This window comes from Prionailurus viverrinus, chromosome C1 (genome assembly GCF_022837055.1).
Source record: "Prionailurus viverrinus isolate Anna chromosome C1, UM_Priviv_1.0, whole genome shotgun sequence".
In the NCBI taxonomy this organism is placed as follows: Eukaryota; Metazoa; Chordata; class Mammalia; order Carnivora; family Felidae; genus Prionailurus; species Prionailurus viverrinus.
Window position 1 is genome coordinate 176,310,090 of NC_062568.1, and position 25,846 is coordinate 176,335,935.

Sequence of the window (25,846 nt, forward strand, 5' to 3'; positions counted from 1 at the left end):
GAGGGAATGAATGAATCAAGACCTGATGGGTGGGGAGATGGAAGCCTGAATGGGGCAGTGGGTATGTCTAATATGTCACAGAGAGACCCTAGATTAAGGACAGATCAGGTCTCCGGCCCCTCTGGTGTACTGGGAGAGACAGGTGTCCTGCTGCACTCACAGGCTCTGTGACCCTCTTGCAGAAGATGGCCAGCAGGAAGAGGGCAGTGATAGGCGGGGCCAGGTAGCTGGTGACAGACTGGATGTAGTCGAAGAGCTGCCCACTGTTGGAGCTTTGGATGATGGGGATCCAGAGGATGCTGATGACAACCAGGAACACCACAAACAGTCTGCAGGGAGGACACAGGGCACCATGAGGTATGCTCAGGGTGGCTGGGCATGGGGTGGGGGGAAGGTGATGCAAAGGAACCAGGAAAGGGGAAGGGACAGGATGCATGGGAACAAAATTAGAGAATGCTATGAGACCGGAAATGCCAAGGTTCTGGAAATGCAGACTGTTCAAATCCCAGAATATCAGAATTCCAGAATCCAAGAAACCCAGGAGTTTTGAGTTGGATGTCTTTAAAGTCATAAAGCCCACCTGTTCTTCAGGAAGGAATCCACACCTTTCACAGCACCACCCACCTCAGTAAATGGCCTCTGGTCTTGGCTTGGGATGCCTTTCCTTCTCTTCTGCATTCAAACTCTGTGTAAGAGAACCCTCTTCTCCAGGATGGCTTTAACTTCAGGGACTTTTCCCTTCTTTGGGCTCCTCCAGATCTAACCCCCTGCACCCTTACACTGGCATTTAGCTCATAACAGGTACTCCACCTTCGTCTCCTGACTCCCCTTCAAATGATCCTGGCTCAGGCTCAAGTTCCCTAATGCACTTCCTTCGGATTTTTTGTGAAAACAGTGAAAAACGTTTCTTGGATGGGCTGGGTGCAATAATGCATGTGGCCAGGAGATGGCGCCCAAACCCCACTGATGGATGAAATAAATGGCAGTGAAACTGGGCTGTGAGGGAGCTCAAAGGACGCTTCTTTGGAAATGTCTCTGCACACCTGTCCTCTCCTCTCCCTTCCCTCGCACATTCTCTCTCTCAGGCCCCACTAGAGCGGCAGCTACCACAGTCTACAGGGCGATCCTTAGATGCTCAGGTGCTGTGCACAGGGCTGGGGGCAGAGTGAGCAGGTGCTAGGGCTCCATTAGGCAGCAGTGGACTGAAGGCATCCTGGCGGAAGGAGCAGTGTGTGCAAAAGCAGGAGATGGAAGAGAGCAAGTTATCGAAACTCAAGTACCGCCTACCAAAAGGGAAGAATAAACATGGTAGTCCAGAAACCTGAGTCACAGAGCCTTAAATTAGGAAGCAAAGATTTCAGACAGTGCCCCTGTGTAAACCCTGTAACCTGTGTAAACACAGTAACCCTGTGTAAACTACAAGCCTAGGGAGGAAAAGAAAATAAGCCACCAAGTGATACTTTGAAAAGCATAAAATCAAAACCAACAAGAGAAAACTCAAATACTTAAGCTTGGTGTGTAAGGCTCTGCATCCTTTGGAGACAGCCTTCCTAGGGTCATCTCCATGGAGGCAGGCCCCACACCGCATCATGAGACCGCGAGCAGCCCTCAGGGCAGGGCAGGGCACGATGTCCCTGGGTGCCCAGCGCTAGGTGTGATGCAAGGGGGATGGACGGGGTGGGAGGCGGGGGGGGGGGGGGGGGGTGTCCGATGGAGAAAATTAACAGGCTTTCTGTTATCCTGGAATACGGCCCAGAGCCGATCCTGAAGCTCCTGGGAGCGAGCTACTTGCTAACTTCCGTCCACTCACACAGCTCACCTTTCCCTTCTTAAATGCCTTGTCAGCTTCTCTCACTCTGTCGCTCACTTGCAAGAGAAAGTTGAACACACAGGGAAGAGATTTTTTTTCCTCCTTACTCTGGAGGAGGAGCGTCCAGAGCCGGCGGGGGACTAACCTGAGGTCATGTAGGGATCCGACGCTAGAACCAGGTGCTGTGACTCCCTACCCGCAGAATCTCCCCAGGGCAGCCCAGGGCACGGAGGGGGGCGGGGGTGCCTGCAGGGAGGGGGGAACTCCGGAAGGAGGCGCAGCGCACCTGCCCACCACCATCAGCTCCTGCTCTGTGGCCTTCCTCCGGAAGCGCTGCCACACGTCGATGGCAAACAAGGTGCTGCTGCTGTTGAAGATGGAGGTGAGTGAGCTCATGAGGGCGGCCAGGATCACGGCGATCATCAGGCCCCGCAGACCTGGGGAGAGGCGAGGTCTCCCGTGAAGGCCAGCTCCGCAGAGCCATGGAGGCTGCAGCGTCAGGCGGAGCCGGGAGTCTGGGGGTGGTGCTGGCCCTGCATGAGGTCCCCCTCCATGCAGATAAGGAGTCCAGGAAAACCAGAGGCCGGCTTCTGGATAAGCTCTGCCTTCGCCCCGCTCTGCCCTCTGCCCTGTTCTATGGCCTTGGGCAAGCCATCCCATCTACCCTGCCCAGTGCCAGCTCCCTTATCTGCATCCCTAAGAGCCGTGCGGCTAAGTGGTCCTTCAGGTTCTCTGCAGCTTTGACGTCTCAGTCTGGGCGTCAGAGCCTGGAGACACTTGGTTAGTGGGCCCCTGATGGGGAGGAGGGTGACGGTTAATAATTGAGTGTTTTCAGTTTTTGTTTTCACCGACATTGAGGTGCCAGGTTAAAGCCCTCGCCTAGGACAGGTGGCCCTGGGAAGCCCTGGATTTGTTTCCTGGTTCTGCAAGTAACCAGGTGTGTGATCTTTGAACTAGTTCCTTCCTTTCTGGGCCTGTTCTGCCCCCTGTGGCAGGAGAGGGTGGATCCCGTTGCTATCTGAGGTCTCTATGACTCAAATTACCAAGATTCTGGAAACATGACTACTCATGTTTCCCTGGGGAGACGACTGTCTCTCAGCCCTGCCTCAGCCCTCTTTCCTCTCAGTCCAAATACTTAACCACCTCCTGGAGGTCTCCCTGAAAGACTCAAAATGTTCCAAACAAACCTAGGCCAGCACCTTCCAGCACCTTCTTCCAGGGCCTGTTGTTTCTTTCTTTGGTTAATAATATCCAGTCTCCATACCAGATGCTCAGTTATCCTAGACCCCCCTCTTCTGCTCCCCTCCCACCCTACGTCCCTCAATCAGCCCCTCTGTGGAGGCCCCGTCCCACCAGCTCCACTATTTCTTTCATTCATTCCCTTTTTTCTTTTTCTTTTTCTTTTTGTTTTTATGAGCCGGAGGTGCAGAAGAAGAGAGACAGAGAGAATCCTAAACAGGCTCCATGCTCACCACAGAGCCCAATGCAGGGCTCGATCTCACAACCAGGGGATCATGACCTAAGCCAAAACCAAGAGTGGGACACCCGGGTGCCCCAATTCATTTCTTGTTCTACTGAAGGGAAGGGGTAGCCCAACTCAAGGACTTCCCTCTATAAACCTGGCTCTTTTCCTACGTCTCCACTCTCAATGTCATCGTAAACCCCGGACCTGGAGGCCTCTCTGGATCCCTCTTTCTCATCCCTCAAACATGATCAGTCATCAAATCCTGCTGCCTCTACCTCACAAATATCTTTTAAAACCCTTTCTGTCCATCTCTGAAACCACTGACCTGGTCCACACCACTATCACCCCTCACCCGGGCCACGGCAAACCCCTTGTTAACTGTCTCTCTGCCTCCCCTTAAGCTGAACCCTCCGTGCAGATGGTCCCCCTCACGTGCTCTGGCCTAAAACCCAGCGTAAAGGCTCTGCTCCACGGTGAGGCATGGCCACGGCCTCCTCTCCAAGGCTATCCATTCCTCCCGCATGTGCGTCACACAGGTGACTCTGCTTCGGTTCAGACTTCAGTTCAGACTTCATGCTCTCTCTCAGCTCAGGGCCTTTGCACACACAGCCCCTCCCCCGAATGACATTTCCCACACCCGTCTGGCTTTGTCTGCCTAAGATGTTCCTCAGGATTCAGCTCCGTTTCCTCTCCTCCAGAAAACCTTCTCTGACATTCCCAGGTGGAGCCAGGTGCCTCCTTAGGGCTTCCTCGGTGCCGCTGTGTCCCCACCCTGGTGACACTGTATTGTACCCTCTGTGAGCCCGGGTGTCCTGGAGATGGCATGAAGCCTCAGAGTAGGGGCCTGCCTTTTATCCCTGCCTCTCCAGGATTAAAGCCAGAATGGGTGCCTTACAGATGTTTGTGAAAAGTGTGTGTGTGTGTGTGTGTGTGTGTGTGTATTGGGGAAGGAAGTGTGGAGGTGAAAGTTTTTTTATTCCCTCTTTGCATCCGTGTCTACATTTAGTGCAATCCCTCCTGGGCACTGGGGATTGGAGGAGGCTGGGGCATGGAGTGAAGGGTGGTGTGGGGGAGACAGACTCACCAACAGGCATGAGGGCTACGACCAGCTTGGGGTAGGCGATGTTGGAACACCCCACGCGGGCCCCGCAGATGCTTTGGCAGACGTCAGGGTCTACACAGCCCACCTCATCTATAGAAGAGTGATGGCCGTTAGGGGCAAGTCAACCTGTGTGTGCCTTCTTGGTCCGGCCCAATATTTGCTTTCCAACCCTACAGGGACGTGTTTACTGGTGATGCTGGCAGGAATCAGCATCTGTTGTAGAGGCCAGAGGGTCAAGGGGCAGGTAGATGTCTGGGTACTATGATTTAGCTGTCGCTGGTAAATTCCTTGACCATATACTACCCTGAAAAGCCTGGTAGACGCCTTTGCGTTTTAGGCCTTACATCTTGATAAAGCGCAAACCTCCTCGGAAGGCACCAAGAATGCCTTCATTGTTCTTTCCCTTATGAAGGGAAAGTAGGATTTTAAAATGATATTCAGATACAAATTTCTTCTACTGAAATACTTATTGTATGTGTGGCCCACAAAGCCTAACGCACTTCCGATGTGTTCTTAATAGAACTGGCATGTGACCCCTCCCCCCACTGCAACATTGCCCAGCTCTTACCTGGGTACAGGGCCCGGCTGATCATGCCAGGCATGACGATGAAGAACATGGGCAGGATCTTCAGGTAGCCCCCCAGCACCGAGCCTCCCTTAGCATGGGACAGATTCTTGGCAGACAGAGACCTCTGCACAATGACCTGAAAAGGGAGCAGTGGAGGCATGCCACTTAGGTCAGGTGGGGCTCAGCTCAGCCATAGGCGAGCCCTGAGGTAGTCCCGGAATGAGTCCCAACACTCTGTGCACCTAGATGCGTGGTTTTCCCACAGGGAGCCACCCCAGTGTGTGATGGTCTGGGCCAAGCTTGTCTGGGGCATCACCTGGTCCGTGCACCAGCACCAGGTGGCCAGCACCGTGAGCCCAAAAATGAGGCCTGGCCAAGGAATGTCCCCGTTCACAGGGTCCCGGAGCATGTGGAAGGCATCAGATCGGGGGAGATGGCAGGTGGTATTGGGAACTGTGGCATTAGGGATGGCCTGTCTGTACCGTTGCTCCAGGCCTGGGTACCAGCCCACCTCCTGAAAGCCTATGGAGAGAGACCACAGTGAGCGACACAGCCCCGAGACCCCAGTGGACCTGTCACATGCCCCCACCCCACCTCCCAGTCCCATGTGGAGCCCCGGGGCTTGGAACTGGTATGCAACTTGGGAATGAGGGAGGGATGTGGGGTGTATTGAGAAGTTTGCTCTTTGGCAGTCCCACCTTGGAAATGGGGGTAGGGAGGTGGGGAACATGACCCAGTCACAGCATGGAGGTGAAAGCCCAAGACAAATCGGAGAGCAATTTTGATGTGATGGTGGGTATATTCAGGTCTCTACCTTACCTAGAAACATGAGGACCAGGGCACCCCCCACCATGATCACCGTCTGCAGAGCATCTGTGTAGATCACGGCCGTGAGACCCCCTGGGGACCCAAGGAGAGGGCTCATCAGTCAGCACCAACAAGGGGTTCCTCTCTGGCTGCCTGCCCTGTGCTTGGCCACACTGGGGAGACCAGACAAGACATGGAGTCCTCTTAGCAGGTCAATTCTAGCCGCCTGCCTTCCCCCCACAGGCTGGTGCCAGCCACTGGCACTCAAATCTAGCTCTTTCTCTCCCCAGTGGCCCTTGGGTACTGCAGCTGCACCTCCCTCCTTTGTTCTTGTTGTTTTTAATACCCCAAGACTATTCCTCTGCTGGGCTGATAGTTCTACCAGGAATACTCCCTCCCTCCCCACCAAACACCATTTAAATTCCCTATATTTGCAAACTGACTTAGCCACAAGCCAGGAACCCAGGTGCCCAGGCCTATGGGAGGTGCTCTGGAGGAGACAGAGGAAGGCAGGCTGGTGGCTTTGTCTGGAGCAGTCCACAGCCACACTACTCTTGGTGACAGTCCCCTAGTCACGCTCCTGCTCACTGTAGCATCCCTAGGTGACCCCCCTCCACCTCTCCCTGTCTCTCTGTCTCTGCTCCAGGCACCTGCACCCCAACGCGACCCGCCCTTGGCCTTACCTGCAATGGTGTAGACAGCTGTCACCACCAGAAGCATCGCCGTGGAGAGGTATAGGTTCCAGCCCAAAGCGATCTGGATGAACAGGGCTCCAGAGAAGATGTCAGTCTGCAGAGAGCCGGGACCCAGGAGTCCAGGTCACCTGAGGCCCTTGCTGTGGCCACCAGGGTATGATGCCTCCTGCTCAGCCATACCAAGTGCTGTCAGCCCTCATCACATAATGAGCCTGAGCCTAAAGTGCCATGCTGAGGAGAATGGGCTTGGCCTCGGGGATGCTGAGGAGCCGTGGAGATTTTCAGGCAGAGGAGCACCGCATAAAACTTTGAAACCGAGAGCAATGAGGTCTGGTGGCACTGATGGGATAGTCTGTGGGCCGTGATGGCAGGGGAGAAGGAATGAAGAGAAGACAGAGGAGAGGAAGTGGGGAGCAGGGGTTGGAGAAGAGAGAGCAGGCACCCAGAGGCCTTTTCCCTAGCAGAGCAGAGGCCCACCCAGCTGCCAGGGGGCCCACGCTGACCAGACCGGCAGGAGCCCCAGGACAGATGACCGCACTTCTGGAGGCTCTACATGTTTGGGTTTATTAGAGGACCCGGCTGACCAGACAACATGCTGACTTAGGCTTGTTTTCCAGCATTGGTGGACAAGTGGCTGTACCATTTTTCCCATCTCTCGACCTGGCAACTCGTGGACTCAGTCCCCTTCAGTGCCTGCTTGCTGATCCCATTGCATGGCTGTTTCATGAACCCATCCCAGGGCTACAACAGGACGGAGTGCCAGGATGCCTGGACCGGGTCACAGGACCCAAACTTTAGTTCAGTCCCACAGCTCTATTCTGTGTGGACATGGGCGAACCATTTGCCCTAGGTTTGTTTTCGGAGTGTAGGTCAGAGGAGGAGGAATAAGGATCTTTTGAACAGTGACATGTAGGCAACAAATTCATGGTGCTTAATGGAGGATCAATTAATGGAGAGAGAAATGAATGAATGCACTTTAGATTAGGAATTATTTAAATAGAGGCACTGTCATTTATTTAACAGGTACTTCTCATTCATCTGTGATCGCTCCACTGCTGAGGGACAGCATGCATTGAAGGTATGTGGATTCATGCTTCCTCCCTTCCTCCCTTCTTTCTATCTATCTATCTATCTATCTATCTATCAATTATCTATCTATCTATTTATCTATCTATCTACCTATCTATCATCTATCTATCTATCATCCATCCATCCATCCATCCATCCCTACATCCAGCAACAAGCCATGACTCAAGCTCAGCATTTTCAGGGAGAAAAGATGGCCACATTGCGGTGGGTACTCACTGAAATCTTGGTGAAGATGTAGAGGATGAGAGACAGGACAGACATGTACACCTGGATCCTCTGGCCCCCGAATCGCTTCTTCAGGTACTGTGGCATTGTGACCACACCAGCAGCAATGTACACGGGGACAAAGATCCAGCCCAGGGCCAGAAGCAGCCAGGTTGCCTGGGAGAGTGGGAAGAACAAGAACAAGAGACATCTACCCGTGTCCTAGATGCACATGGAAGGACAGCCTCCTGTACACGTCACGCTGTGAGGGAGCACCGAACTGGGAGGCAAGGGACCTGGGACCTGATTTTAGTGCTGTGTGACCTCTGATGAGTCCCTCTGCCTTTTCCAGGTCCTGGTTTCCTCATCTGTGAAATGGGTTCTCGATTTACCATACAGCCTCTCCAAGCACCTCCGAGGTTCCTCTCAGCACTAAAGCCAGGGGTGGGGTGGGGTGTGGGGTGTGGGGCGTTCAGACCCTCGTTATCTCTGAGAAGCCTCCAGACCAGCTTCCTTACATTCCATTCGAATCCCCCAACAGCAAGGCCTCCGGCAGCTCCTGTCCCAGCCAGGCCGATGAACAAGCCACTGCCCACATTGCTGGACATCAGAGAGGCTCCAATCTGCAAGGCACAAGTGGGGTCAAAGGTCAGGGTCAATTTTAATCCAAATCAATCTACAGCCAGGACCGTGAGCTTCAGGAGCTGTGAATAGAGCAGGGCCTGGGTCAGGAAATCAGAGGGAGGAGAGGAAGGGAGGGAGCAAAGGGGAGAAGGGAGGGAGCTGACGTTTATTGGGTACCTACTGTATGTGGGCACGGTGTGAGGCATTTCATAGGCACTAATTCACTTAATCTTCATAAACATTTCAAAGGATAGGTTTAATCTTTTCAAATTACAGAGGAATGAAATAATGTTAGGAAAAGTGAAGCTGCTGGCTCCAGGTCACCCAGTGAGTGAGTGGCCAAGTGGGAAAGAAGGGAAGCCATGGGAAACAGCATCCATGCAGGGAGGACAAGGCCCTGCACTGGGACTACCCATCTAGGGGCCTCCAGAGGCAAGGATGCTGAGGGGAGGAGGGGAGGTCCCCATGAGAGGGACTGAGGGAGGCCCTCTGCCACCCAGTGCCTCCAGCACCAGGCCAGGCAGAGGGAGGAGCTGAGGGGCTGAGCACAGGCTGGGCCAGCCCCGGAGTTGAGATCATTTTTCCCCAGGAGACAGCAATAGACACAATAAGGACGACATCATAGCAGTTAGTACGTACACAGCATTGCCAAGTGCCAGGCACTGGTCTAAATATGTTAACTTGGGGCACCTGGGTGGCTCAGTCGGTTAAGTATCTGACTCTTGGTTTGGGCTCAGGTCATGATCTCACGGTTCATGAGCTCAAGCCCTGCTCTGGGCTCTGGCTGACCGTGTGAAGCCTTCTTGGGATTCTCTCTCCCTCTCTTTGCCCCTCTTCTGCTCTCTCTCTCTCTCTCTCTCTCTTTCTCTCAACATCTATATATATACACACACACAAACTAACTCAACCCTCACCACAGCCCTATGTGGTAGGTCCTATTATTATCCCCATTTTACTGAGGAGGAAACCAAGGCACAGATAAATGACTTGCCCAAGTTCCAGAACTAGTAAACAACAGAACTTTTGAACCCTGGCTGTCTCGCTCCAGTAATTAGTGCATGATTGTTGCTGGCCACCTAATAAGCACTCATTAGTGTTATCTCTTATTATTTGATGGGATCCTTCACTGGATGGGAAAGGGGCAGAGGGAGGGGCTCCGGGGCCTGGGCAGAGGCAGGACAGAGGTGAAGAGCTGTGCTCCAGCCTTGCACCCTGTGTGACTTTAACAAAATCACTCCCTCTTGCAAGTCTTCAGATTCCTCGCCTGTAAAATGTGGGGACTCACCTGCTCCCACTCACTGACTGTTCTAGCGGTGCTGGGCGATAGAAAGTGAGAAAGAAGGAAAGGTACTGAGACATTCAGAAAACAGCTGAGCAGCACGAGGGCACAAAGATTCTCATGCTGAAGCCACTCCGTGCTGCCGCACACACATGCACACACACACACATGCACACACACTCAGGCGGTCCTGGGGACGCTGGCAGGGCTGGTGGGGAGCTCCTGGCCAGAGCATGGAACACTGGGTCTGCTCCCTCACTGGGAGCAGCGAGGTGCCTCGGCCCCACTCAGCCCAGGGCTCCCAGCTCATGACTGGAGGAGTCATCAGTCAACAAGTTTGGCAGGGGGACCAGACGGGCCCGTCGGGGACAAGGATGCTGTTACTCCTTCTGCTCTTGGTTTCCCAGCCACACACTCTGCTCAGGCCACAGAGAGGGGAGTGAGGCACTTCTCAGGACTGACCTGGTAGGGAAGGGTGCAAAGCAATGGGACCTGCATAACAGATGCCCAGACACACAGACACACGGGCTCGTGTCACAAACAGGACCAAGCAGAGCAGGTTGTGCATCCAGCAGCAGGCAGAAGCCCTGCCCCAATGAGGCTCGTGGGAGGCAGGGCTCGTCTCTACACCCTGCTCGTCTGGAGGACACCCTCCTCCTGCTCGGAGGCCTCAGGTTTCCTCACACTTACAGTGAGACACAGTTTCACATGGAGCAGGGAGATGTCCTCTCTGCAGGACTGGACGGGCACCCGGCCGCCCCTAGCCACTCTCCTGGATGGACCAGAGAGGCCCTCTGTCCTGCTTCTTGTCCCTCTTACAGACTCATCTCCAGGGCTGTGATGGGGGTGGGGGAGGGTGAGTACCAACTGAACAGAGTGCCCTTCCGTCTGTTGAGGTGATGGCTGGCAGGGACCAGTCACTGTCCCTGTGAGCTTCCAGCCCCTCGCCCCTCACACTCCTGGGGGTTCGTGCTAGAGGCATGAGAGCTCCTTGCCCCTGCCTCCTCCTGTCCCAGATACTCGAACCTTCCAGAGAGCTCTGTCAATGTCCAGGGCCCCCTCTACTCTTCAATGAGTCTGTCACCATTGCAGGCAAGAAGAGTGGTGAGAACCAAGACAGGCTGTAGGGACGGCTGGTGGCGTGTGAGAGTATGCACTCGTGTGCCATGCGTGTGAGCTGTGCGTGCCCAGGCGTGCACACAGCCTCAGCTACCAGGGGGGCTGACAACTCCATCCTGCCTTTTCCAAGCAGGGTTTACCTCCCTCCATCGTGTTGCAGGAATAGGAAGTTAGTTTTGAGGAGCGAGAGAAACAAGTGAGGTGGCCTGAGGGGGGAGATGGGGCTCACAAAGGTGTTGGGACCGATTCCCTGAGGATGCTGGGGATTGGACCTCTGTGACCCACCCCCCCTCACTTCACTCCTCTACAGTACTAAGCAGATGTGTCTGCTTCCCATGAAAGTCTTTGCTAATCCCACCTCCCCTGAGGCCAGAGGCTTCCTGCACGTGCTCACAGCCCCTCTGTGTCCCCCAGCTCAGCATTCATCCTGTTTTCTGTGAGTCTGTCTGCCCAGCTAATCTGAGCTTCTCCAGGATGGGAACATTCTAGATTATTTCTGTAGGTGCAGTGTCCAGCCTAGGGTATGCACTTAAGAGGCGCTTATCCGGGGGGGGGGGGCGCATTAATTAGCAAGGTCTCTCGGGTTATAGGGTGACTTTGGGCCACAGAGAAGGAGCCCAGAGCCAGGAAACTTATCTGGAGGGCTGCTGCCTTGGTCCAGACAAGAGAAGACAAGACGAGGATCCAATGGTGGGAGGAGACAGGGGGGAAGATCAACTCACCGGCCACCAGGTCATGGACCTCCCCGCCAGGAAATAGCCGCCGATGGTCCCTCGGCTTGCGCGAATGGACGACTGGAAAGGAAGTGGAGAGAGATGAAGGTTTCCTGAGCTCCTCCACCTCTGCCCCACCTTAGCTCCCCATTCCTGGGTGCAGGCACTGGGGTGACACAGAGCAGGAGAACTGAGACACGCAGTTTCACAGGTTTTATTCTACGTGCTTATGAGAGGGTCACAGCCTCTCTCTAGGCCTCACCGTTCATCCCCTGGGCTGGTGCAGAGAGCAAAAGGGCTGACAGAGATTAAAGCCTTCATGAACAGCACGGTGCCTGGCAAGTGTGCAAGATTATGGCTATTGTCCCCTGAGCCCTCCCTCTGTCCACACTTGTGTCAGGAAGTGATTTGTATCTGATTGAGAGGCTTGCATGGAGGCACCCTCTCCCTCCTTTCTGCAGGACTCCCACACACTGGGGACGGGGGTACAGAGAGCCCAGGAGCCCCCGGCAGAGGTAGGGCTCTGTTTGGGGGGGCTTCTCTTGCCCTGTCCTGAAGTCAGACCATGCTGGGTAAGCCTGTGCAGGACCCACACAGACCCCTGCCCTGAACTGGTGGGTGGTGGTTTGCAGCCTTTGGCGGGGGGAGGGGGACTGCTCTGAACAACAAAAGGAGAGTGGACATGAAGGAACTTCCTCTGGGGACTAGGGGCTGGCAGCAGGGCAGTGGGCAGGGAAGTGGAAACTGGAAGACTTTATTAAGATGCCAAAGTCAACAGGTCTCTGATTAGGTCTAGAGGTGGGAGAAATACCTGAGGAGAGGAAGGAAAAAGAGAAATGTGAAAGGAGCCTCTTTGCCCCCAAGGAAAAGTATGCAGCCACTGGGGAGTGATGGGGAGGAGAGGGGCTGGTGCTTGTTAAGCCTTTGCTGGAACTTTCCTTGTCACCTCTGGTCTTTGGGCAGGGCCGGATGAGCAGATGGAATCATCTCACAAGTAAGGAAACTGAGGGCTGAAGACAGGGAACAGCTCATCCCAAGTCACTGAGGACTGGTTCTTTTCCTCCCAGGAGCCAACGATCAGCTGCTTGCCCATTTCTCCTTCACACCAGCTTGGGAGGCAGGGGCTGTTCACCCTGCTTTAAAGATAAGGAAACTGAGGCCCAGAGAATGTTCCCAAGCTTGCCACAGTACCAGCTGGGACTGGAGCCATTGTCCCCTGCCTCCGGAATGCGGCCACGGCCGTGATAATAGCCACGTGTATTGTTGCCAGCCGAGTGCCAGCCTCTGCTGGATGCTTAAATGTGTCCTTTTGCTCAATGGTCATGACCACTCCACAGCGTAGGCTTTATTATTCTCACTGCCTGGATGAGAAGACTGAGGCTCACAGATCGTTCGCATGTGCCCAGGGCCCTGTGGCTCTAACAGTCAGAGCTGGGATCTGAACTCAGGGCTCCCTGACCTCTCAGAGCCTGGCCCCTTTTCCCGGCACCGAGGCTCAGGTGAACAATGGAGAACAGAAGGACCTTTGTACTCACCTGGCTCCCTTCCCATGAGCATTTGAACCCCAGCTCCATTAGAAAGCCCTACTCCTTGCCAAGACACCCAGTAGTGGAGGGTGGATAGGCCGCGAGTAGAGTGTCCCCAGAGCTGGCGATGGTGGCATGGGGAGGAGGGCAGGAGTGGGGCTCGGGCTGCCAGGTATGGGTGAGGCCAAAGGCAGCAGATGCATAGAGACAGGGAGCTGGGAGATGGGGGTCCCAGCCTGGACTGCCTCAGCTTGCTGTGTGCCCTCAGGCAAGTCACATTCCTCTCTGGGCCTCAGTCTGCCCATCTATAAAGAAGGGGTTGGAGAGAATGACTCCTAAAGACCTCTCCATCTCAGCCTGTGCTTTCCTGATCCCCTTCCCCCTGCCCACCCTGCCTCCAGCTCCATGACCAGCCAGAGGTGAGAACCTGCACCTGCCTCCCCCGCCAGGCCCCAAACCTACTCACCCAGATCCCCACGCCAATGACAAAGACAAAGTAGACGACCAGGACCCCTATGTCATAGGCATGCAGGCTGCCTCCGGAGCCCAGCACTGAGCGTGGAGCTGTCACTGTCCTGACCCCACTTCCTGAAGTTCCAGGCCCCATCGCTGCCAGCACCACGCTCCTCTGTTAGAGTCGCTCACCACCCCGCTGGACTTTGAGGCGCTCCTGGCTTCGTTCCTTTCCTGTAATGATTAAACAGCCCCAAGGGCCATTAGCTGCTGAGAAAGCTCTGAGCCCCACTGGCATGGAAAGTCCTGGTCCCCTTTTCTCCTAGCTGCCACCCCATCCTCTGCAGGACTCTCTCGCTTTCCCTGCCCCCAGTACACACACACACACACACACACACACACACACACACGTGTACACAGTCATGCACACCGTGTATACTCCCACCCCTGAGAGGAGCAGGAGGAGGAAAGGAGAGTGGTAGAATTCAGCAGCTGGGAGGGACTTCAGAAGTTGAGATATTTAAGCTCTGGCTTATGTGGAGGGGAAACTGAGGCCCAGGGAGGGAAGGGTCATACGGGCAAGAAAGGTGGAGCTGGGCCTGGAGTCCAGGTTTCTTAGGAGTGAGTTCAATGCAATTTTCCTTGCTCCCGGTGGGAGGGGGACAAGGGAGGAGAAGGAGAAGGGGTCTGCTGCTACCTGGGCAAAGCCTCCATCGTCAAGTGCTCCCACCTCCAATCCCCGACCCCCAGGTGTCATTTTGCTTTTTTTTTTTTTTTTTTTTTTTTTACAGTATAGGAAACTGAGTCCCGAGAAGAGACATGTTTATTCCAAGCCACAAAGTGGGGCCGGAATTCACACTCCTGCCTTGTGCTGTGACAGATGAGTGATCCTGGGAAGGACACGGAGCACGCCGGATCCAGGGAAGACCAGCTGCCCCAGGGCCCAGGCAGACTGCTAGTCCCAGCAGCCCAGCCCACTGAGCTGCAGAGTGACCATGGACAGGTCACTAAGTGACTCCGGACCTGGGGTCCCGTCAGCGTGGCCTATACCCTGCCCACCTCGCAGGGCCAGTGAGTGCCGGTCCTCCTATCCTCCCCTCCGGAAGTTACCCTTAGGGTTCCACTGCCCACACGCCCTGTCCCCCAGCCCCATCCTCACAGACACCCAATGCCAAGCCCTCACCCTGCACATTTTACCTAACCTAAACCAGCAGGCTGGGCCCATAGCAGCCATCCCTCTGATGCATCTGAGACCCATCTGTTAGCCAGCCAGACATCTTAACAGCCCAGTGCCAAGAGAGTGCCAGGAAGGAAGTGAGAGAGGTTTTGAAACCTTCAGAATAGACTCTGTGAAGCTTATACATGAAGGCCACCTGCTGACGCATCGGTGAGCCCCAGATCCCCCACTCAGGGCCTGTCTTGTTTTGCTTCGCCTAGAGTGTTATTTTGTGCTGCAGCTCACAGCAAATTAAAAACAACAACTTAGTGGGAGAGAGACTGCCAGAGGCGTGCAGGGCATTGCAGGGCCATGGGGGGCAGAGGGGGACGGCCACTGATGGGTGCACAGCACATGGGCGTCCTGATAACCAGGGAAAGTGGAAAGGATGACGTAAGAGAGGCCAAATTAGAGCGAACAACCTAGGAATCAGGCTCCATCAATTTTCAGCCGAGGCCATTCCTGAACGCCAGCTGAGGATTCATATGCAAAGCAATGACCCAGAGTCACTGAGGAAAGATCGCACCGTGCCCATTATGGATTTTCTATTTAGCATGGATTATGAAATCCAGACAGGAAGAGTTTCATCCAAAATGGTTTGACATTTGAGGCAGGTGCTGGCAGGCCAGGAGGAGGCCCCACTTATGCAGGAAATCCTCTCGGAGAACCCCCGAGACGGAGGATGTGGTGGTGTTGTGGTTCTTACAGTAAGTGCGCACCTGTTCCGCACCTGGCTCTGGGGGCCCCCGGGAGGCCGACCAGCGTGCTGCCAGGCTGGCCGGAAAACAGCCGGGCACACGGGACAGGCGCCTTCAGCACAAGGCATGTCAAGATTCACCCCCCTCCCTCTGAGCTGCAGAGTTCCGGGAAGGAACGACCGAGTCCAGTTGGGGAGGCGGGGCGGGCTCTCCGGGGAAGCGCAGCAGAAGTAGCAGGCTGAGAGGGTGGAGAGAAACCAAACAAGCTGGCCTGGCAGCCAACCCTGGCAGGGTGGGAGCTGCAGGGACAGTGTTTACATGAAGATACAAGTGTTGAATAACAGCGTCGGACAATGCAGTTTCTGAGGAGTATCTGAACCGAGGCTGCGTTTTCAGAGTTACAGCAGCGGCAGGGACTGTGTGGCCGAGTTTCAGTTGGGGGGCGACAGAAGAACTACATCCCCCTGGACCAGCTGTTTAGGTCAGTTGCTTCACAAGGTTGCTTTTAGGGTCCGGCTCCCTGCGTTCTCTTTATTCCGTGTGTGTGTGTGTGTGTGTGTAGTTTGCAGTAGGTAGACCAGGAACCTCACTCCTGGCATTCACAGCTGGCGTCTCCCTTAGGCTTTAGGCTGTGCCGTCGCTGAAGACTCTGGAAACCAGGGTTCTGCTTCGACTCCTGGGGCCAGCTACTTCTCTAGCCTTATGGCCTTGTCTTCGGAGGTCACCACCCAAAGTGTCAGTTCCCTTGGACAGCTCAACTCTCCCCTCCCTATCCTTGCCATGCTATGTTTGCGCAGCCCCTTGCCAACCTCCTGCCACTCCGCTCATGTCCAGCCATGCACAGGGCCCATGCCCGTGGCCTCTCTACCCTCAAGCTCCTCACTGGCAGACTGTCCACAACTGTCACGGTGTCCAGGTTGTCCCACGGGCAGCCTGCTCACGTGAAGGCTCTTCCTCCCCTCGTGCCCTCAGAGTTTGGGTCGGAATCCTTGCTGCTGCACGTAACCGGATGTGCTTCCTGGAAGGGCCACGCTGCCCCTCGTCCCCAGGTCTCCTATGTGCCGGGTGCTCCCCCACCATCCTTTCCCTGAAGACTTCGCTGACTCCCTAGTCTGGGGAGTGTCCCCAAACCCAACCTGTCCCCCCCATTCATCTCACTGATGTGGGCTTACTAGATGTGAGCCCCTCAAGGGATCTGGGTACCTCATTCCCATTCATGTCCCTAACGAGCGACTGGCACCAAGTCCGTGCTTAAAGAGTGGAGAATGGTTTTCAAAGACTGTGTTGGGGTGAGAGGCACAGTGGGCAGTGAGCAGAAGCAGACAGGTTCTCCAGGCAGAAGGAGGCAGGAACATGGCAGGGGAGTATAAGCAGGTGTGGGGTGTTCGGGGAATGGCTTGTTGTGGCTGGGCTGCAGCCTAGGGTCTGGAGGGAGAATCTGGGCAAGGGGCATGAGAAGAAAGGGAGTGGTGAGACTGGCATTCTAGAAAATCCCTCTGGGGGCCAGCGTGGGGGCTAGATGAGGATGAGGAAGCTGGCACAAGAGATAAGGTGGAGACTGGCATCTAGTTAGAAGGATGGAGAGGAAAGGGTCCTGGCTGCGTTCTTACCCAACTGGGAAACATGTGGACCTTTGTGGCTTTCTCTCCCGTGGGGTCCCTGTCCCAACCATGGTGCCAGGGTTCAGGACCCTCCATGCTGGGTGGCCCTTCCCTTCAACTCCCAGTGCCTATAAACCCTCATCCCCGCCACTAAGCCACGAATGGGAAACAACCTTCAGATTGTTCCATTCCCAAAAGGACCAACATTGTAGCCAGGGTAGGCAGGGTGGGAAGACTTTGGCTAAGGGAATGACAGATGATGAGATCTTGAGCACGAGCCATGAAATGCTGATGGTACAAAGTGGGCTGGGACCCCCAAATCCACCGCGGAACCAAGAGTTTTCCATGTAGAAGGGAACCTCCCCTCCCTATACTGTCTGGGTACCCCCATCTCCTCCAGCACCCTAGGAAGCCCCCGGAAGAACCCTGGGCAGGCTCACTGGTACCTCTGGCTGGCCTCGCCCTGGCTGCTTGCAGGTTCTTCCTGAAAAACCACTCTTGGCCAGCCTTCCTGCTGAGAACTTCCTCTTCTGAGAACAATACGGGGTAAGGACTAAATTTGCCAGTATGTGCCAGAAATATTGGGTAGGTCACAGCCCAAATATGAGTGCCACTATTATAGTAACTGTAGGCATTGGCCTCATGATTCCTATTTTGCAGCTCATTGGGGATGTGACATAATTATGGCTTATTTGGATTTTGAATTCGGGCTTGACTCACTCCAAACACTGTTACATACTGTCCTTTTTCTCCTAATCCTATGTCTACGGGGGCAGACACGGAAGATGTATCCCGTCGGATGGAGGGGTAGAAGTCAGTTCCGTGTGGCTTCCTCTAATGGGAGCTCTGAGCAGGGCCCAAAGACGGCTGGACTGGGGACGGGAACCCACTGGGGTCCAGATCTGGTTCCAGAGACCTCAGCCCCTTGCCTGCACCCCAGCCCTCAGCCACCCTTCCTTCCCTAGCCACCTCTGCCCTGTCCCCACCACCACTCTAGCTCTCAGCTCAAATGGCTCATGATCCCCCCTCCCCTGTCACGTGCCTATGATCTGATCATTTCAAACCCAAATGCAATTCCATCTGATTGACCCCAGCCACTCCGTGAGCACACTCCTTGCAAGGCCCTTTGTCAGGGCTGTCTCACTGCACAGCTCCAGGGACACCTCTCCCCCAGGATGCAGCATCAGTGGTTCCCCCGGCCTTACGGAAGGCTGTGCTCTCTGCAGTGGGGAGACGGATGTAAGCAAGGCCTCTTAATTCCAAGAGGAAAGGATTATTACATAGGAAGAGCAGACCGAGAAAGGTGGTGACAGAGCCCCAGGGAAAGAGAAAAGACAGGAAAGAAAAAGAAGAGGTTTACAGGCTCCAGTCACCACACATGTAGTCCTGTCAGACGGGGCCGACCCCTACCTGTGCCGCCGGCCTCACAGAACCTGCTGGGGCCACTCCCAGCCTCACACTCCCGGGTCTGCTCTGCTCTGGCCTGGCCTCTGACAGCTCCAGTCCAGGTGGTGGATGAGACCTGGCCCCTCCCCCAGGGAGGGGGCGGGGGAAAGCCCCAAATCTCTCTCCAGCTGCTGGGCCGGGTTCCGAGGGACCTCCCCTGTCCTTGCTGCTTGATGTTGTCTCGGGAAAAGAGAATTTGTGCTGCACTCAGGGTTCTAGGGGCCCCCAGGGCCAGATGTGGAAGACCACAGCTCAGAGTTAGCTTCTGTGGCTGCTGTGGCCACTGTCAGCCATCTGGCTAGACAGGTTTCCCAAGACAGGAGGTGAGGCAGGGCTGGCACTAGAAACTTGGGCATCCTTTGGAGCTTGGGAGGGTCTCAGGATGGGTCACAGGTGTGGCTGGCACACCCACACACAGCCCCCACACACAGCTCGTGCACAGGTGTGGCTGGCACACCCACACACATGCCTGTGCACACACACACAGCTAGTAGCTTGTCTAGGAAACACTGTGGAGTCGTCACAAGTACACAGAATCTCAAGTCCTATCAGCTCAGGCTCATTTAGGTGCCTCCATGCCCTGGCAAAGCCCTTCACCTTTCTCAGCCCCCTTTTCTCTTCTGTAACTTAGAGATAGTGACTATCTCACAAGTGGTTGGAAGGACGAGTTAACACAATGGATTTGAAAATGTTTTATAAGCTGCCAAGTACAGTGCCTCTGGGAGGCATCACTGTTAGCTGAGTCCCTGCAGGATTTCAGCCTCAGTCGTGAGTCCCTGTGGCCAGACTTGGGGAAAGTAAGAGAGTCACAGATGAGTCCTGGTTCCGCTGCTCACTAGCTACACTGATGGAAGAATTATTTAACCCACTAAGCACACAATTTTACATCTGTAAAATGAGGTAATGATATGCTGGAAAAACAGGAGTGAGGGAAATGAAACGAGATAATGTGTATGTAATGTGATGCTGAACTATGAGATGATGGACTATTTCTGTCTCATTTTTGGCTGAGGTCCAACGGGTGAGACCGATCTAACAGGTGCCTATCCTCCCCCACACCTTCCCCTGCCCCCAACCCTCCTGCCGTCTAGATGTGAGACAGAACTCCTAGGGAGCCTTGCTACCGTGACCTTGGCAGTGGGGGGAGCTCAGTGTACCTACTGCCCCCCCCCAACCACCGCCACCCCTCAGCATCGAACACTGTGCTCACCCTGAAGTCCACTGGCCCCAACCACTCCTGGCCAGTGGCTGAGTGTGGCTGACACTGTACCTGTCCCTTCCTGTGGGAGGTGTGGCTCATATAATGGGCATTTCTGCCTGGAGGACTCCAAGGGCCAACCAAAACCTTCTTAGACCTGCCTGGGATCTCTTCCCCTTTTTCCTCCCAGTTATTCCTGCTTCCTCCCCTTTGTCCTCTCGTCTCCAGCTGATTTCTTGCCTGTCCCATCCCGTCTCTGTGACAGCTTCTCAGAGGACCCGTGTATGCGCCATCCCTGGCCATCCATCTGCAGCCTGTGACAGAGTGGCTGCTCCAGGGCCAGCTGGGGAAGTGGCCGTTGCTTTGGAAAGGGTTGTTAGAGGCATGTGTCCACCCTGCCTCACTTTCCCTCAGGTGGGGAGGAGGCCAGTCCTGTCACCCCCAGCAAGCAACAGACAAGAGTTTCAGAGGGTCTGTGGCAGAGCTTAAATGTGTCCCAGGGCCTGGTGATTTACAGGCAGGAGGTGGTCTAGGCTGGGGGTGTTTTGAAAAGCGGAAGTGGGCCAAGCAGGGAGACAGGCAGGGTCGGGAGCACAAAATACCGGACAGTGACCTTTGGGCTCGTGGTCTGGGCAGACAGGACTAAGGGTCTTTAAGGCCATCACCCCCACACTTGCTCTTCCCAGCACTGCAGACGGCCATCTGACTGGCACATTTCTCCTTTTCCTCCCTCCTCTCCTCTGGACTCCCAGGCTAGTACAGGAGTCACAGGCCCTGTACTCCCAGGCCAGCACTGCCTGCACCACGCTGTGTCCCCCACAGACAGTGGGTGCCTCTGGGCAGCAGCGGTTCTGACAGGCCCCTGTGACAAAGACCCTGAGTCCCCGGACCAGAGAAAGGTCACCAGGAGGATGGGGACTTCCTGGCATCAGATGTCTTCTCCGCAGACATTGGTCTTTAGGAGGAACCAGAGCACAATCCAAGAGTGAGGGGCTGGGCCCAAGTGGCAGCAGACAGCAGAGGACATAGGTCTGGCCTAGTGTCCCAGGAGCTGTTTCTACTACCAGCATGTTTGTGATCCTCGACACGTAGACCCACACGTCACCATGCCATTATGGGCCCCTGTATCCTCATCTGTGAAATGAGAGGTCATTTCTAATGACCCTGCAACTCTAAAGGGCTATCAAATTATCCACCGAGTCCCCTCTAGCCTTTCGGTTCTAAGAGTCATGGAGAAAGTGGCATCCAGTCAGAGCTGTGGTTGGAAACCAGAAGATTGAGGGCTCCAAGTCTACAGGCGTTAAGGTCAGGCACTCCTGGGCCCCAGGCCTGGCCCTGGCACTCATCAGTGTGTGTGGTTGGCTGGCTTGCTTTCTCTCTCTCAGCCTCAGTTTCCTTGTATGTGAAATGGGGCAACAAAGTGTGCCTTGCAGGGTCATCCCGAAGTAGAGGGTGAGTATGTAAAGCACAGAGCACTGGGCCTGTCACAGTGATGCCCTACCATGGTGGTGGTGGTGGTGGTGGGGGGGGGGGGGGTTATTGTGCTAATATTATCCATGTGGGTGAGGCGCCTTCATGTGGTATGGACCGGTACTCACCTTAGAACAGGCAACCACTTGGTGACTTCCTTTGTCCTGACGGATTCGAGACCCGAGGGGTCGCAGCTGGGGTTGGGGAGCATGGCTTCATGATAAGTCAATATCACCACACCTCCTCACATCTTCCTCTGGAAGCAGAGCCTGCGGCTACCCAAACAAGGTTCTGGAGAGTTCTCCCATGAGCAGCTGGCCCTTGCTGGAAGACAATAAATGGTCTCTACTGTCTCTCATAAGAAGCTGGTCAAGGAGGTCAGAGGAGCCTGGGGTTGGCAGGTGGAGGCAGAGGCAGCGGACCTGGGCTCACGCTCCTGTCAGCCATCCCAGCTCACCCACCCCATGTCATGCCCTATCCTGATTCTGGGTAATTGGACACCCCACGGCTGCCTGTTTCCCCCATTATAACTCCTATCGGTTGTGTTATAACTGCCTGTCTGTTTCTCCCGTTAGGGATTCGTGGAAGGCAGAGTTTGTTGGATTCATTTCTGTCCTAGTGCATGGCACGGGGCCTGGCACACAGTAGATCACCATTACATTTTCATCAAATAAATGAATGAATACAAATGGCATTAGTTTCCTCCTTTCCCCTGAAAGCTCTTCATACAGTATAAGACTCAAAACCATGCAAACTATCATTAGAACTCCATTTATCAGCTGGGACTAAGTTTGTCTATAATATATACCCAAGTTAAAAGCAGCTTAAACAAGAAACATTTTTTTTTCACACAAAAGTCTGGAGATGGACAGAACAAGACGAGTAAGGTAGTTCACAATTTCTTAAGAGAACTGGAGTCCTTTTATCTTGTTGCCCTAGCAGTTTCCATCTCCTTGTTTAAAATGGTCGTTCCAACACCATTCCCTGCCTCTACGTTCCAGTGTTCTTTACCAGAAATTGCACACAACATTTCCTCTAATATCCTGTTGCCTAGAACTTAGTCGTGTGGTCGCATCTAAGCTGCAGGGAAGGATGGGAAATGCCATCATTGTTTGGGGTGGCCCGCATCCCAGCAAGAATCTGAAATGTTTTTTACTCATTAACAGAGAAGAATGGATGCTGGGGGATACTAGGGGTCCCATACTTTACAGTCCAGACGCACGCCATTATCTTATTATCACCTGATTTAAAATGTATACCCCAAGCTGAAAAGCTATACATTTGGAATGATCAGATAATTCTTTTTAATTTCACACAGTGCTATCCACACAGTTTTCATTTTGTAATTTATACATAAAATACAAAGAAATGACGATAATATTATGAACCCATAAGGGCCAGGACTTTGACACGCTCGTTCAGAAACAATCCCTATCGAAAGAAGATGCCGGAGTGTAAAACTTAAATGTTTCTGCCAAGTGAAATTGCCTTATTCTGAAATGTCATTTTCAGATTTTACCAAATAAAATAAAGAATAGGGGCACTGTCCTCACTTCACAGTTGAGGGACGAAGGCCCTGAGAAGTCCATGAGCTTCCAAGACCACAGAGTCTTAGGCAGAGTTTACAACAAGACTGGGATGGGCACCCAAAGCCACCAGCTGCAAGGTCAGTGCTCTTCCCTCTTTGTCATCCTGCCCCAGGTCTTCTTGGAAAGGGCGGTGGTTGGGTTCCTCGTACTCAACTCCCTCAAGAAACTGTGTGTGCAGTGGGCACTAGGGAGCAGGCCAGTAGGAACTAACCTTAGGGGCACATGACATACCCTTTTAGGTTTATTGCAAACGATAGTATTCCATCGGGGACAGGAGATGGGGTTGGGGAATTTGGGCTGAGCTCTAGACCTCAGGCAGAGGACACTGATGCTTATATTTGGTGTGATTCAGCAGCACAGCTCATTTCAGGCTTCGAGATCAGGAAATGTTAGTTCTCTTTTCATGGAAGGCAAGTTAGGACCTTCAGTTTTCTTGTGGGAAAACTGACACTCTGAGAGTTCCAGTCACTTGCCCAAGATCAGAAGGCAGGTGACTGGTGGAGTAAGAGTTTGAGCACAGGTCTCCCAATGGCTATGCTGGACCTCCTCCCTTACCAGGCTCTTCTTGGGGGGCTCCCCAGGCCACTCCCACTGCTCTGACCCCTGGTCAGTGCTACTGCCCACCAGGCTGGACCAGGCTCACCACCTGGATTTCATTTTGCAGCTAGAAGCCTGATAGCCTGTGAGCACCTGTCGGAATCATGTCCCAGCAACTGGAAATAAGAAATCTCTCCAAGGGAGAGATTTGTCCCTTGTCAGCCTTGTAATGCTCTCTCTGCTAGACTCTACCGCAAGTCCTTTCCCTCCCTGCAGGGATTGTCTGAGGAAGTTTACTCATTTCTGTAGAACTCCTGGCTTCCCTCCATCCTGATGTGGCAAATGCAATGGGAAAAATATTGCCTTTTTAGCCTGCAGCAAACAGGATGTACTATATCGCACTGACCTCAGCAAACTTAGGATTTGAGGAAAATCACCTGGCATGGCCTGGGATGGCTTTCTAGCCAGGCGCTGACTCCAGTTGGGCACTGATCAATAATGATCAATAAACGGTCAAGCGGTAAACGATCAATCAATCATCAATTAGTTTGTAATCATCAGCATTCACAGCTTCTATTGTGTAGCCAATCCTGCACTTGGCCTGTAACTGGAGAAAATAAAGTGGAGACTGGGTTCCTTCCTTTAAGGAAATTTAGCTGGAGAGCATAGAGGTAGGAACAGAGAAAAGAATACGGGATTTGAAGTAAGACAAAACGTAGGTTCAAATGTCAACAGCTTATTAACTGCATGACCCTAAGCAAGTGGCCTCACCTTTCTAAGCTCCATGCTTTGGAGACCTGGCTTGGCTGGTGCGAATGTTAAAGGAAAGAATATAAAATACTTGGCCCATAGTTTGCGCCGTGCTGGTGATAACTGGCAAGTGCAGGATGAATGCGCACAACTATAACTGTTTACACTCATATCAGAATTCAGAGAAAGGGGAGAGTCATATGTGGATTCTCTTAAAAGCCCTTGGCTTGGAGAGTAGTTCACGCCATCCCCTTTGGGTCTGAGGCCATGGAAAAGTTGCTCTTCTCAGAACATGCAGTACAGGCAATGGCCACTGGGGGGAGGAATAGGACAAATTTTAGCATCTTCGACCTCACTGTTCCCCTAGGCAGGGAAACCACAGGGTGACTGTCTTTCTCGTGCCCTCCCATCCCATTTCACCCTGTATTTGAACCTAAACTTCTACATACAATATCTGTAAATAGATGGGGACTCATGAGGATTTTCATTTTGCATTAATATGTCAAAAGTTCCTTGACATGGAGGAACCAGAGTGTTAGAAAAATCCTTTCCATTTTCTCTACTCTCAATCTTGCTCTACATTTTTTCCAGTTGTCTGTGTAGCTCTCCCAATATATCTCTGAAAATATACAAACGTCTACAGTTTTCTTTATTTCTCAGAACTTTTGGAAACTCTCTGGAACACTGTGACTATCTCTGAAATATTCTGAAGCTCCTTGAACTGCTGTGACTTCCTATAAATCTTTGAAATCCTAAATCTTTATGTGCATTTTTCTTCTGGATTTCGCTACCCTTTGAAACCACACATTCTCTCTGAGTCTCAGCGACTGTCCGTCCATCTGTCTACCACAGCTCATTATCATCTCACAAATGGATATTGGGCAAAACAGGCGCTGTTTGTGACAAACCGTCCTCACTAGCTTCAGGAATTTGCTCACGTCCTAGCTCAAGGCTACACCTTTCCTAGTTCGGAGGAAGGTGGAGATCAGATCCCTTCCCACAGGGATGTTTCAGCTAGAATTGGAGCCAAAGGGTCAGGTATTTGGAGTCAAACTAGGCTTGATTCTCTGGTCTTCATCTTACTATTGTGTGACCTTGCGAATGTTGCTTCTGTCTCTCCAACTCTCTGCTAATCTAGTGAAAATAAGCATGCGGACTGGAGTTGCCATGAGGAACAGAGACTGTAAGAGATAGGTGCAAGTGCCTGGTGAACGCCCACAACTATCATGACTTTAAGTATGAGTTCAGAGGATGGGGAGATTTGTGTGCGTGTGTTTCCTAAACCCTTGGCATGGAGAGGAGGTGTTCAGAGAGTCCACTGCATTTCAGAAATTGCTTTATGTGAGCCCACAATATTGCCTTCTCTTCAGATTCTCTTAAGATTCTCTCTTGCACCTGCAAGATTTACTCTTACTCTTTGTTTTTCCTCCAACTTTGAGGTATAATTGCTAAATAAACGTGTAATATATTGAAAGCATATAACTTGGTAATTTCATATATATTTACATTGTGGAGTTATTCTCAGAATCAAGTTAATTAAAACACCTGTCACTTCACATAGTTACCTTTTTTTGTTGAGAATGCCTAATATCTACTCCCTTAGCAAAGTTCAAGTATACAAGACAGTATATTAACTATAGTCACCAAGTTGCCTATCACACACTCAGAACTCATTCATTTTACAACTATAAGTTTGTATCCTTTGACAGACTGCTCTCCATTTCCTCAATCCTTCAGCCCTTGGCAACCACCATTCTATTCTCTGTTTCTATGAGTTTGACTTCTATTTGTTTCCACATACAAGTGACACCATACGGTATTTGTCATTCTCTGTCTGGCTTACTACACTTAGCATAATGCCCCTTGGTTCATCTGTGTTACCACAAA

At 53.1% G+C, this 25,846-nt stretch overlaps 1 protein-coding gene and 1 long non-coding RNA gene across 11 annotated transcripts in view; one reads left to right on the plus strand and one right to left on the minus strand.

The window, feature by feature from the left end:
• SLC5A9 (solute carrier family 5 member 9) overlaps positions 1-18,486 on the minus strand; it is a 28,025-nt gene extending 9,539 nt beyond the window's left edge. The window contains exons 1-12 of one of the 4 annotated variants that reach the window (XM_047871247.1): positions 18,380-18,486; positions 13,468-13,688; positions 11,485-11,556; positions 8,259-8,363; positions 7,753-7,917; positions 6,436-6,541; positions 5,765-5,845; positions 5,262-5,467; positions 4,946-5,081; positions 4,360-4,467; positions 2,097-2,247; positions 161-329 (exon numbers count right to left, since the gene is read on the minus strand). In XM_047871247.1, coding sequence (XP_047727203.1) covers positions 161-329; positions 2,097-2,247; positions 4,360-4,467; positions 4,946-5,081; positions 5,262-5,467; positions 5,765-5,845; positions 6,436-6,541; positions 7,753-7,917; positions 8,259-8,363; positions 11,485-11,556; positions 13,468-13,608 — 1,440 coding nt within the window. In that variant the 5' untranslated portion in view covers positions 13,609-13,688; positions 18,380-18,486. Of the gene's footprint in view, positions 1-160; positions 330-2,096; positions 2,248-4,359; positions 4,468-4,945; positions 5,082-5,261; positions 5,468-5,764; positions 5,846-6,435; positions 6,542-7,752; positions 7,918-8,258; positions 8,364-11,484; positions 11,557-13,010; positions 13,280-13,467; positions 13,689-18,379 lie in introns of those variants that run through there. The other 3 variants (XM_047871249.1, XM_047871250.1, XM_047871248.1) reach the window with 3 other exon arrangements.
• Positions 262-21,113, plus strand: LOC125172759 (uncharacterized). 7 transcript variants are annotated; one of them, XR_007154827.1, is made up of 6 exons: positions 2,098-2,747; positions 5,439-5,576; positions 6,399-7,297; positions 7,471-7,525; positions 7,718-7,836; positions 14,246-21,113. It is a non-coding gene; the product is annotated as an uncharacterized LOC125172759 (long non-coding RNA). The 7 variants fall into 7 exon arrangements; XR_007154825.1 differs by having other exon boundaries at positions 6,399-6,775; XR_007154823.1 differs by lacking the exon at positions 14,246-21,113 and adding an exon at positions 8,093-8,468 and having other exon boundaries at positions 6,399-6,775.
• Positions 21,114-25,846: the final 4,733 nt, after the last annotated feature.